At 39.7% G+C, this 12,557-nt stretch overlaps 1 protein-coding gene across 1 annotated transcript in view; it reads right to left on the reverse strand.

Annotated features, from left to right (window-relative positions):
• Nucleotides 1-228: 228 nt before the first annotated feature.
• The window catches only part of LOC126094767 (lipase 3-like), a 157,530-nt gene continuing 145,201 nt past the window's right edge, over nucleotides 229-12,557 (reverse strand). The window contains exon 8 of the mRNA XM_049909317.1: nucleotides 229-598. Within this exon, the coding sequence (XP_049765274.1) occupies nucleotides 260-598 (339 nt within the window). The 3' untranslated portion in view covers nucleotides 229-259. The remainder of the gene's footprint in view (nucleotides 599-12,557) is intronic.

A 12,557-nucleotide genomic window follows, 5' to 3' on the forward strand; every position in this document is an offset into this window, starting at 1 on the left:
ATTTACTGGTACTTGCCTACCACTTCATTGCCGTTACTTACGTCAGCGGAGGAGTGTGACATAGCAGCCTGATACCAGTTCCATAACATCTACAGTGCTCCAAAGATAGCTGTCCCTTCTGTTAAACTGGCAACTACAATTTTTTCTGGTCAGCTTATGTCATGGTGGAAAGGAGAGGAGGGAAATAGAACATGTACTGCTGCTTGTAGTCTTTATAACGTGTAACATTTTTACATTCGATATGATATTTATGGCGCCTCTACAAGCGTTGATGTCTGCCCGACCGGCTTCGCAGCGAGCTGCCGACTTTAGGAACTGTCTTCTTCGCCGTCAGCTGTTTCCTTTCCTTCCTCCCCTCCGGCCGTGAACGCTGGGTCGGCGCCGACAGTCGCATCGACGTCCTGCTGGTCGAATCCGTGTCTACGTTGACGTCTTTACTTGCACCGATGTCTTCACCGGCAAAGGCAGCCAGCACGAGAGGGTAGACTAGAGTGGGGGCGTTTTTGCCGGTGAGGAAGTCAGCGTGATCGAAACCGTCCTCCGGCACGCGGTAGAACTGGACACTAGGCGGCGTGGCATTGGCTAGGCGCTTCACATCCTGCGGGCAGAGACGAGTATTATTAGAGGCAGTGCCTTTTCTGTGATAGATATGGTCGCATCTTGTTACTGCATCACCAGTATCTTCAGGATTTCCAACAACTAGACAATCGTACACTACTGTCTAAATGTTAACCATGATCAAGAAATGAGACTATTACAAGGATGACAAAATTTTGCACCTGGGCTGTTATTACATATTATTAGATATATTTACAGAAGCGTCGGGTATACAGCAGAAATTAAGAGCGCGTTATTATTTGAATTCGATAGGAATTTTGAAATACATCCATGTAGACGGCGAAAGGTGCCTGTTATTGGTTCCTTTATTTTCTTAGTACCTCTTTTACCTTCTTTAAGGTCTGTAATATTTACTGTAAAACAACCTCTGAGATATTAAGCTTCCACACCTTCAGTACAAACTGCTGGAATGGAATGCAAAGCCCTGAAGGCAAGTGCGGCGGGAAGTATTTAATCTTTGTAGGAGGGAATGACAAGAAATTGAGACCAAATAAAACACACATGTCGCAGTAAATGGTGCCCAAACAGTCGGATATACACTGTCCCAACCACGTTGCGCCTTTTGTCGAATTTCTGTGGTTCCTGCAGGCCCTGGAGAACGAGTAAGTGTCCGCTTCATCATGACCCATACGTGTTCAACAGGCGATAGATCTGCTGAAACAGCAGACGTGCATTTTACGGCTGAAGAAGCACATCAGCTTTCTTTCGAAGAAATGGCAGTAGCACAGGGTTAACAGCCCTTGCAGTTTAGCGGGCACTGGTTACATTACCCTGCAGAAACACCAGATGTTGTAAGGAGTGTGTCAGAAGTCTCCATTAAATTGAAAACAATATAGCCATCTTAACGTTATTCTTTGCATTGTGTAAGCACTCAGATACCGATAGTAACAATTGAGGGCGAAATATGGGACCGCGATTCCAAGCGTTGTTGTGAGACGAGATCCGTCTGCGAGAGTGCAAGTAGCGGTGTCGTTCGAGAGCTCGAAGACAGAAGGCGTGTCATGCTGTCCTCACGTCGCTGATGGCAGATCTCACCACAATAAAGGCCTGATTTCATTTATGTAGCCAGGAGAGATTTAGATGTCTTAACTACGCTTGAAGATGGCATTCAAGGTAAAATTCGCGAGCATAGCGCAAAAGCAATTGCAGGGTTAGGCTGGTGATTGTTAATCCGAGTTTGCAATAATCCCATGTTTTGCTTGTCTGTTAAACGAGCCTCCTTATCAACTGGTTCAACTGGCTCTGAGCACTATGGGACTCAACATCTTAGGTCATAAGTCCCCTAGAACTTAGAACTACTTAAACCTAACTAACCTAAGGACATCACACACACCCATGCCCGAGGCAGGATTCGAACCTGCGACCGTAGCAGTCCCGCGGAGCCTCCTTATCCTCCAAGCAATAATAACTATTATCCACATCTAATTAATAAATATGCTGTGGTTCAAAAATGGTTCACATGTCTCTAAGCACTATGGGACTTAACATCTGAGGTCATCAGTCCCCTAGATTTAGAACTACTTAAACATAATTAACCTAAGGACATCACCCACATCCATACCCGAGGCAGGTTTCGAACCTGCGACCGTGGTTCCGGACCGAAGCGCCTAGAACCGCTCGGCCACAACGGCCGGCACGCTGTGGTTATTAAATGTTAATGTAATTTTGAAACTGAAATCACTTGTTAATCTGGCACTCAGCCGTTATTGATAGCTATGTCATTGTAATTGTCATTGTCTATTATTGTAGGGAAGCAGCCTACTCACGCCGTAGTAAATTCACATCAGTCTTTCCATTGTGTGCCAGCTAGTCCGCTGTAACTAGCTCTGACGTCATAAATGTTGCGCAATACTTTTAAAATCAAGTAAATAACCTGAAACGGTTCTAGCATGTCAGGAGTAATACTAAATTAATGTGTGTTGAATATCAGTTCGATAACTTTATTATTTTCGAAATTTGGACATTTTTCTGTAAACAGAAAAGAGCTAGAGACTTAAAAATTTATATTTAGATTCTTTTTGCAAAATAATCTAATAGAAACAGTACTTTGGATCTCACAAATTAAAAATTTTGTTGAAATTCGTAATTTTCTGGTTTTGTCTTAAAAATTAAGGAAGCAAGATAGATTAAGTAGGCTAATAAATAAGGCTAGGATGTTTATATTTAAGTAGAATGGAGATCCGCTATAATCATAAAGATGTGAGAAGTTTCAACTGAATAACTATAAAACTATAGTGATAGCGTATCTCCAAAAGGCAAGTTCAGAACTCGTCTACTGCGTGTAGTGTAATTAAATTAATTCTCTCGCCCAAAATATTTAACTTAGCCACGTCAAACTTTTATTATGATTACTTACCTGTATGCTGAAAGCACATTTAAATTGAGAGCTTCATCGGCCATCAGCAAAGGAAGCAATGATTTATTCAATAACTTAATGTGGTGCATTACAAGCCCAGCGGCTAGTCGGGAGAGCCGATTTGATCAGGCGTTCCCTTAGCCGTCCGCACCGCGGCTTTATATATAAGAACGCTGCGAAAGGAAGCAAGGCCCCAGTTCTTTCCAACGCTGAATAGCACACCATCTGTGTCTGGAGTCGCGTCGCGTCGGTAACATTGCTATCAACAGCTTCGGATGCCGTATTAAGTTACTCGGGATACGCGTAACCATGAAATCATTTTCGAGTGAGGTGTTAGTTCTGGGATGACTTTAATTATCGATTTTCAGTTTGCGTATGTCGTATTTTCACGTGCCGCCGCGGGACAAACATTCTACCATTATTTAGCGTGGCGTTTGATGAACCTAATCATCAAATTATGGCGAGCATTCACTTAAACATTTAATTTGGACAGTTATAGTCGCATCAGCGCATTAGACTCTGAACTGCTCTGTTAGTCAGATTGAGTGGATTCTTTTTTTTTTTTTTTGGTCTGTGACTTTCAGAATACAGAGAATTTTTAGAAAATCGTTTTTTGATTATGAATCCCAGACAATCTCCTAATTTCTCAGAGCTAGAAGCTGCAGCTATAAGTGTGTTTCTCAGATGAAGTGGGCACAAGGAATTCCAATTACAGGCTTCACGTTTTGCTAATCACTTTCTGGTTGCCAATATTGTAGTCAGAGAGCCAGTGTTGAGAACGGCAAAAGACAGCATAAATAATAGGAACAATAATTTCACCCGCCACCGCACATATGGTTAATCGGCCGGGAAATGAAGTGTTTCTACATTCTACAAAATTATATACCACCAATAAATTCCAACCCGCCGCCCCACATATGGTGCATCGCCGGGAAAGAAAGAAACTGAGTAAAAGTGAAAGTGATTTTTAAATATTCGGATTCGGGAGTGAAATGCGACACGCAACTGAGTAATAAAACAGTGATAGTGACGTGTGCATGTGGACGACGTAATTGGATTAACAACGCATCTGGATTGACGGAGCTGGCACTGAGTCTAGCGGCGCTGCCGGCATCGAGCGAAGCCAGTTTAGCCTCACTGCAGTCGTCCGCCGGAGCAGCCGGAGCCGCGCCTGCAGTTGCGGGCCACGCAAACACACAACAGCCGTCGGAGTGCCGTCTGCAGTTCAACGCGCTGCGTCACATCAGTAATCCTGGTACGCCGCGCAGGCAACGCCATACGTCGTGCAGAAGGAACTAAGTTAAGTGAAAAGCTGTTAAAAATTTTACTAACCTGCACTAAAAGACGGTCGGAAATGGAACTGCCAGAAGAAACCGAGGTTAAACTTAAATTAGAGCCTATGTCTGTTGAAGGAAATGTAAATCCAGACAACGGTTCAAGTGTAAATATGCATGAAAATAGTAATGTTGAGGTGAAATATGAAATATTGTCTCCTGGCAGTAGTGTGAAAAGGGGCAATGATTCAATAATAGAGACCTCTGTAGTAAAGCAGAAAGCACAAATTGTTAATTTATTGGATGATAGTTTATCTGATGAGTTAAAAACGAAACAGTCATCAGAGATGGTAGAGTTTAAGAAGGAGAAGTTAGGTATGACTGATCAATCAGAAGTTTCATTTAGTTTTGATGATTCTGGTGTTTTTCGTCACCTGAGTGTGATAAAAAGCCAGCTAGTGAGCAACCCAAAGATACTGAGGCTATTGATTTAAATATTATATTACCAGCAATAGCTACCAGTAATGCTGAATTAAAATCTAATATAATTGAGTAAATAACAGGATTGTGGTCAGTCAAACCAATTTTAATAAACGGTTTGTGGTAATGGACAATAAATTAGAAACCAATAATGCTGAATTAAAATATGAGATTGTGGCCAGCCAAACTAATTTTAATAAACGATTAGAGGTAATGGAGGATACCTTCAAGGCTGGTTGCAATAAGTTGAAAGAGGATCTGGACAATTTGAATTATAAAATTGATTACAACCATGAGGATATTAAGAAAAAAGTTGCTCAACAATTTTCTGAAATGTATAAAACAGTAAAATCCGAAATTGCTGAGGTTCGCAAAGACTTCCAAATGGAAGATGCGAAGCTGGAGCACAAGTTAACAGAAAAGATCGAGGCGGAGTCTGAACTGTGCTCAGATAGGTTTAAAGATGTTAATATAAAAGTAAACATATGTTAAGCAGAAGTAAATGCAATCAAAACTGATACTACTCATATTGTGCAAAGAGTAGATAATGTTGAAATGAGAGTAGAAAATATCAGTACTAACATTGCTAACATTGAGAGTAAAGTAGCTTCAGTAACTTCTGGTAATGGTAATATACAACAAGTTTTAGCTGCAAACGCCGCTTTTATCGGGTGTCGGCAGTTCTAGCGGTTGGATCCAGATAAAAATATCCACCCGCTAGATTTCTGGAACGATTTTGAAGATGTGATTCCACCAACTTGCTCTGAACGAGAGAAAATCCCATTTATTAGAAGCCATTTATCAGGTGACGCCATGCGTTGGTCAGCTGATGTTATGTTGAAGTGTAAAACATTAGCGGAATTTAAAACAGCTTTCATTAATGAGTATTGGTCTAGCAATAAGCAAAATGAAGTGTTGAGAGAATTTTGGAGTGGAAAACGCTTCAATGCAGGCAAGGAATCTTTTAAAGAGATTGCTAGGTCATGGATCTCACGTTTGTCACATTTGGGTGAAAAGCTAAAACCGGAAATGATTATACTAGGTCTTTAAGCCAAACTGCCATGGTATTGGCAAACTAGAATTATATCTGCCCCTAGAGACAATCTGGATCGTTTCATTGAGTATTTGGAACGTGTAGAGCGTGTGGCTGCCAATGAGGAGCAAGCATGTAACAACAGAAATCTAAATAACACTAGTAGTAATTTTAAGAACGAGCAAAATGGCGATGTAAACATCAGAACAGTAGGTGTTCGCCATCCTAAGAGAGGTAGGAATTGGAGAAATAATTATCAGAACCAACAATGGCATCCAAATGACAGTAATTTTGTTCCAAACAAAATTATGCAGGTAAGCAACAGTACGGAAAGCAATGCTGTGCCAGTTACCTATAATGGAAATAAAGGAAACAATAGTAGGCAGAGGCAGGAAAACTAGTTCCTGTCTATGAGGATACTGGCGCTCACCAGGCGGTTACTTTTCCTAAGCCAGTAATTACGGTAATTGGTAAGACAGATCAGAATACTCAAACTGAACATGTGGATGAAGTGTTGGTAGCATCTAAGGATACAACAGAAATATTAGATCACTCACAGTATTTGATAGATACCGTGTTACAGACGCTTTCTAAGTGGGAAGAGAAAGAGAAGACGCAGCAGTGTAATGGTAGGGAAGAGCTACAAAATACTGAATTGTCAGGTGAAGAAGCAGAAGAAATTCATGCTTATATTTACGATGAGGATGATGTGCTCTTATCTAAAGTGCCTGTGCAGGACGTTGATAATGTACTAATAGATTTAGGACAGGAAGTAAGTGAGAATGTAGAGGGTAGCCTGTTGGGGGTCGATGAACCCAGTAGCTGTGACCAGTTGTCACCTGAGAAGGAACCCGACGATAATAGTAAAAGTAGTTTAGCTGTAACTAGTGTTATGCCCGGTCTGGAGGCGCAGAATCGCTCAGACTACAGTAATTTGGGTCATGTTCAGCAAACTAAATGTAATGAAGTCGTGAGGTGTTTCGATTTGAAATTAATAGATCGACTGGAAAAGGCAGCTGAAAATGTAATTCAGGAAACCCCTACACACTTTGACCTAAATGTAATGAAGACAGATGTCGATCACTTCAGTTGGAGACAAATTCAAAAGGAACCATTGGATGAGTTTGAGGAACCACCTGTACAACCTAGAATAAGCCACCCTATAATAATAGTGAATATGTTGGGTATCAATGTACGTTGTCTCTTAGACAGTGGAAGTGAGGTGAATGCGATATCTCAGTCCTCCTTTGATGCAGTACCTGGTAAAGACAAGCTTACAGTAATGAGGGTATCAGGACTAAGAATAATTGGTGCTACTGGCAAGGTGTCAAAAACGGTAAAGGAAGAAGCTTTGCTGCCCTTTAACATTAATGGTAATTTAATTGATCATCCATGTTTAATTGTAAACAATCTCAGTATTGAGGTTTTAATTGGCATAGATTTCTTGTCAAAATATCAGAGAGTTGTTGACTTTGAAAGAAGCCAGTTAAAAATGGTCTTGCCAATAACCGGAGTAATTAAGTACCTTTTATTGATAAACATGTAGTAACTAATGATGACAATTGGGAGCTGCCTATACGAGTTCTGAAAAATAGGAGGTATTGGGACGAAGGTGTTAATCTTAATACAAGTAAGCTAAACACAGAAGAAGAAGAAGCAATTATTTTGGACAAAATAGAAGCTAAATCGCAGGAAATCGATAAGATTTCAGCTAATCAGAAGGAAGAAGACAGGTTTTAAAAGGGCATCATAAGGTATTTTCAGATCGACGTGGCGTGGTCATAGGTAGTAAATGAATGCTGTAGGGAGGAGGTTGTTCTGTAACCTCTACACAGTGTGGCAGCTGTGCAGTCCCAGCTGTGTGAGATCTTCTTTCCCATTTCAGATCTCACTCATTCTTCATCTTTCCTATCCACAAAAATTTCGGCTCTTATTCTCAAATACTAAAATCTTCCGGTATGACTATTAAGCCAATAATAAGGTAATGAATGCTGTAGGGAGGAGGTTGTTCTATAGCCTCTACACAGTGTGGCAGCTGTGCAGTCCCAGCTGTGTGAGATCTTCTTTCCTTTTCGGGTCTCACTCACTCTTCATCTTTCCTGTCTAAAAAAAAAAAAAAAAAAAAATCGACCCCTTCTTTCCAATATGAAAATTTTCTGAAACCAATGAATGCTGTAGGGAGGAGGTTGTTCTGTAACCTCTACACAGTGAGGCAGCTGTGCAGTCCCAGCTGTGTGAGATCTTCTTTCCATTTCAGGTCTCACTCATTCTTCATCTTTCCTATCCACCAAAATTTCGGCGCTTACTCTCTAATACAAAAACTTTCCGCCATGGCTATCCAGCCATGAGTTCTGTAACCATTCTATCCACCGATTAGTGAAAAAAAATACCTAATGTGACAAACCTAACTGTGACATAAACAATAGAGAAGTATGACGTAATTAAGATACAAATGTATTTGAGTAACAATTATGTATAGAACCCTGGTAATATAGTAAGTACAAAGTGTTGTTTTATTGGAAATGGTCCACCAACAATATTTAATAAAGATATACAAATTCATGTACCAACAGGATCTGAAGTGGCAGTGAAACCTATTGTATGCTGTAGAGCTAACTAATTAATGGTAAAAGAGATTGCTTAGTGTTATGAAAAATATGCAGATAAGTTGTAAGAATAAACTCACCTTGTGCAGCAAGGAATGGCAGTGTAGTAAAATTGAACAGTGTTTGTGGTTGAGACGTGAAGGACACGTCTTTGAAACATTTATAAGGTTGGAGCTGGCCGTTATTTGGTGTAGTGTGTGACAGGACACACCTGCACGTATTGAGGTTATGAGTTGGAAGCGTGAATGCGACCATAGGTACCCTTATGTTAGACGAGACAGAGCAGCTCATGGTGTCCTATAGGTTTGAGGAATTTAGCATTACGCTCGTCCATAATTACTTAATGAATTTTACTGGTAGGTCGAGAGAGACTACCTGAAGTTTCAGCGTCCGATCGAGTGGAAATGGATTGCCACGTGAGCAAACTGATCAGCTGCAATACACTATAGATATGAAATAAATGTGCTATCCTATGCTTTAAATGTTAATAGAGTGAGTGTTAAATAAGTACATACACTAGCAACATAATTGAATAACATAATGACAGACGTGAAACATTATTGATAGCTCAGCATAAATACACTTCAAAGTAAGTAAGCACATAATTGCAGATGTGGAACTGACACAGTAGCAGAGGAACAATAAGTGAAGTTAGTAGTCAACTAAATGTAGTGTGTTCTGGACACTCAGAACTGTACTATTACCAAAAGTTACTCACATGTACAAAGAAGCTGAGAAAACAACTACTAATCAAATATACTCATACTATCTCTAAGAATAAGGTAATCGAAGATGAGTCAGCTAAGTAAATGAAATACAAATGTATCAGAAATGTACCGAGCATTGGTCCAGTGTTCCAGCCCAGAAATAATAAATTGAAATTAAATAGGATTGATGATTGTATGCCTTGAGCATAAATTTTCCCTAGTACGTGACTAACGGCGTTTTGAGCCATTTGTTTACCGCTTTTGTGACAGTCAAGTAACCGCAAGAGTAAAATTGAAAAAATTCTGTTGACTTTTTTCCAGTAACATATTGAAAGATAAAATGTATATATCCCCATTTTATTGTGACCCACCCTTAGATATTAAGTGAACGGAGTCTGAGGCACTCTTTTTGTTTGTTCTACAGGACAAACCAGATAATGGCAGCCTGGTAGCTGCATGAAAGCGTGGAGTGACTTGGACACAACTCACAGTGACCCCTCCCCTTTCCCCATGTAATTTAGAGTGAACGTGAAGGACGCACACCATAGCAACTTCCCCTCCTCTACCATTGTGAATGGAAGTGTAGAACGCAAGTCAAAGCGGCTACAACTAAGTGTGTAAAAATGAAATTGTCATGATTGTAAAATTTCTTTTAGGTTTAGAAAAGACTGCTAAGATATAATCATCTGTTTATGTATCATGAATAACTTATTTTCTTTGAATTCGTGTATGTAAAAATGTATTTAATGAATTTAAGATTTTCGTAATTTTACATATTTTTATATGTTTGTTTGTATAAGGCAATATGTATGCCAAAGTGTTTCATGGATTTTGCTTAAATTTTGAGGGATAATGTTGCTTAAGAGGCAGTGAACATGCCAGCAATTTAAATAATTAAAATAGGTAATCAGTTTTCTTTTAATATTTCTATATATTTACATTACAATTTTAATTTTCATAGGGAGTTAAGCTGTACTCTTGCTTCCCTTTTTGAATTAATTTTTTTTCGTTCATTAACATTAAAAAAAATTTAATTAGAGGGTGATGTATGGAAGCAGCCTACTCACGCCATAGTAAATTCACATCAGTCTTTCCAGTGTGTGCCAGCCAGTCCGCTGTAACTAGCTCTGATGTCATAAATGTTGCGCAATACTTTTAAAATCAAGTAAATAACCTGAAACGATTCTAACATGTCAGGAGTAATACTAAATTAATATGTGTTGAATATCAGTTCGATAACTTTATTATTTTCGAAATTTGGACATTTTTCTGTAAAAATCATTGGCGCTACAGAAAAGAACTAGAGACTTAAAAATTTATATTTAGATTCCTTTTGCAAAATAATCTAATAGAAACAGTACTTTGGATCTCACAAATTAAAAATTTTGTTGAAATTCATAATTTTCTGGTTTTTGTCTTAAAAATTAAGGAAGCAAGATAGATTAAGTAGGCTAATAAATAAGGCTAGGATGTTTATATTTAAGTAGAATGGAGATCCGCTATAATCATAAAGATGTGAGAAGTTTCAACTGAATAACTATAAAACTATAGTGATAGCGTATCTCCAAAGGGCAAGTTCAGAACTCGTCTACTGCGTGTAGTGTAATTAAATTAATTCTCTCGCCCAAAATATTTAACTTAGCCACGTCAAACTTTTATTATGATTACTTACCTGTATGCTGAAAGCACATTTAAATTGAGAGCTTCATCGGCCATCAGCAAAGGAAGCAATGATTTATTCAATAACTTAATGTGGTGCATTACTAGCCCAGCGGCTAGTCGGGAGAGCCGATTTGATCAGGCGTTCCCTTAGCCGTCCGCACCGCGGCTTTATATATAAGAACGCTGCGAGAGGAAGCAAGGCCCCAGTTCTTTCCAGACGCTGAATAGCACACCATCTGTGTCGGGAGTCGCGTCGCGTCGGTAACTTTGCTATAAACAGTCTCGGATGCCGTATTAAGTTACTCGGGATGCGCGTAACCATGAAATCATTTTCGAGTGAAGTGTTAATTCTGGGATGACTTTAATTATCGGTTTTCAGTTTGCGTATGTCGTATTTTCACGTGCCGCCGCGGGACAAACATTCTACCATTATTTAATGTGGCGTTTGATGAATCTAATCATCAAATTGTGGCGAGCATTCACTTAAACATTTAATTTGGACAGTTATAGTCGCATCAGCGCATTAGACTCTGAACTGCTCTGTTAGTCAGATTGAGTGGATTCTTTTTTTTTTCTTTTTGTTTTTTTATCTTTGACTTTCAGAATACAGAGAATTTTTAGAAAATCGTTTTTTGATTATGAATCCCAGACAATCTCCTAATTTCTCAGAGCTAGAAGCTGCAGCTATCAGTGTGTTTCTCAGATGAAGTGGGCACTAGGAATTCCAATTACAGGCTTCACGTTTTGCTAATCACTTTCTGGTTCCCAATATTGTAGTTAGAGAGCCAGTGTTGAGAACGGCAAAAGACAGCATAAATAATAGGAACAATAATTCCACCCGCCACCGCACATATGGTTAATCGGCCGGGAAATGAAGTGTTTCTACATTCTACAAATTTTATACCACCAATAAATTCCAACCCGCCGCCCCACATTATTCGTTATAGGTAATGATGATTTGAAGTTTTAAATAGACTTATTCTATGAAATCCCTTCTCACAAGTTATTTAGTAGTTAACAGGACCGAAGCAAAACTCTTTTTATTAAATTCATTCTTAGTAATAATAATCCCTTGCCGCTGCTGCTGCATGCTGCTGTGAATTGCTGTAAACCACATGGAAAAAGGCAGTCATCGAAAGAGGTGAGTGCAAACTTACGGCCATAACAGAGACACTGTCACACCACAACGTGTCATGTACTCTTAATCCAGTAAATTCCGTTGCACAAGTCACTCGTAAATTCTTATTCAAAAGCGCAGTCAGATAGCTTATCAAAATTTTAGTTTTAAGTTTTTCATGATACGATCAGTTGAGGGCTTAAAGGACATGCAACACGCACACAGTTTTATGCAGGTTAGATTCCGCTTACTGATAGCTCAGGTTGCTTATCGAGTCTATTTTCACAGACGAACATAGAGGCATATTTGTTGTAGCTACGTTACATAATTGTTGCACATACGCTACAATGTGACTACGAATTGTAACTGATGGCCTCAAACGCATGAAACCTGGGGTGCGACTTATGAGCCGTGGACGAGTACAGAGTAGCCCGGTCTCCAGGTCTACGCCCCATAAGTGTACATCCATCACTCGCATACAGACAGAACCCCCTCTCATCACTGGAGACAACAGAGCACCATTCAACTCTCCAGTTGAGTCTTCCATGACACTAGAGTGGCCGTGCTCGGCGGTGCCATGGTGTCAGTGGTAGCCTGGCAAGAGACACACGTGATCTTCATTCTGTTGCAAGCAGATGGTCCCCAGTGCTGCCTGACGACACAGCAGGGGCAACAAGCACCCCGATTTTATACCTGCATGGTCT

The sequence above is a fragment of the Schistocerca cancellata genome, chromosome 8 (assembly GCF_023864275.1).
Source record: "Schistocerca cancellata isolate TAMUIC-IGC-003103 chromosome 8, iqSchCanc2.1, whole genome shotgun sequence".
Classification (NCBI taxonomy): Eukaryota; Metazoa; Arthropoda; class Insecta; order Orthoptera; family Acrididae; genus Schistocerca; species Schistocerca cancellata.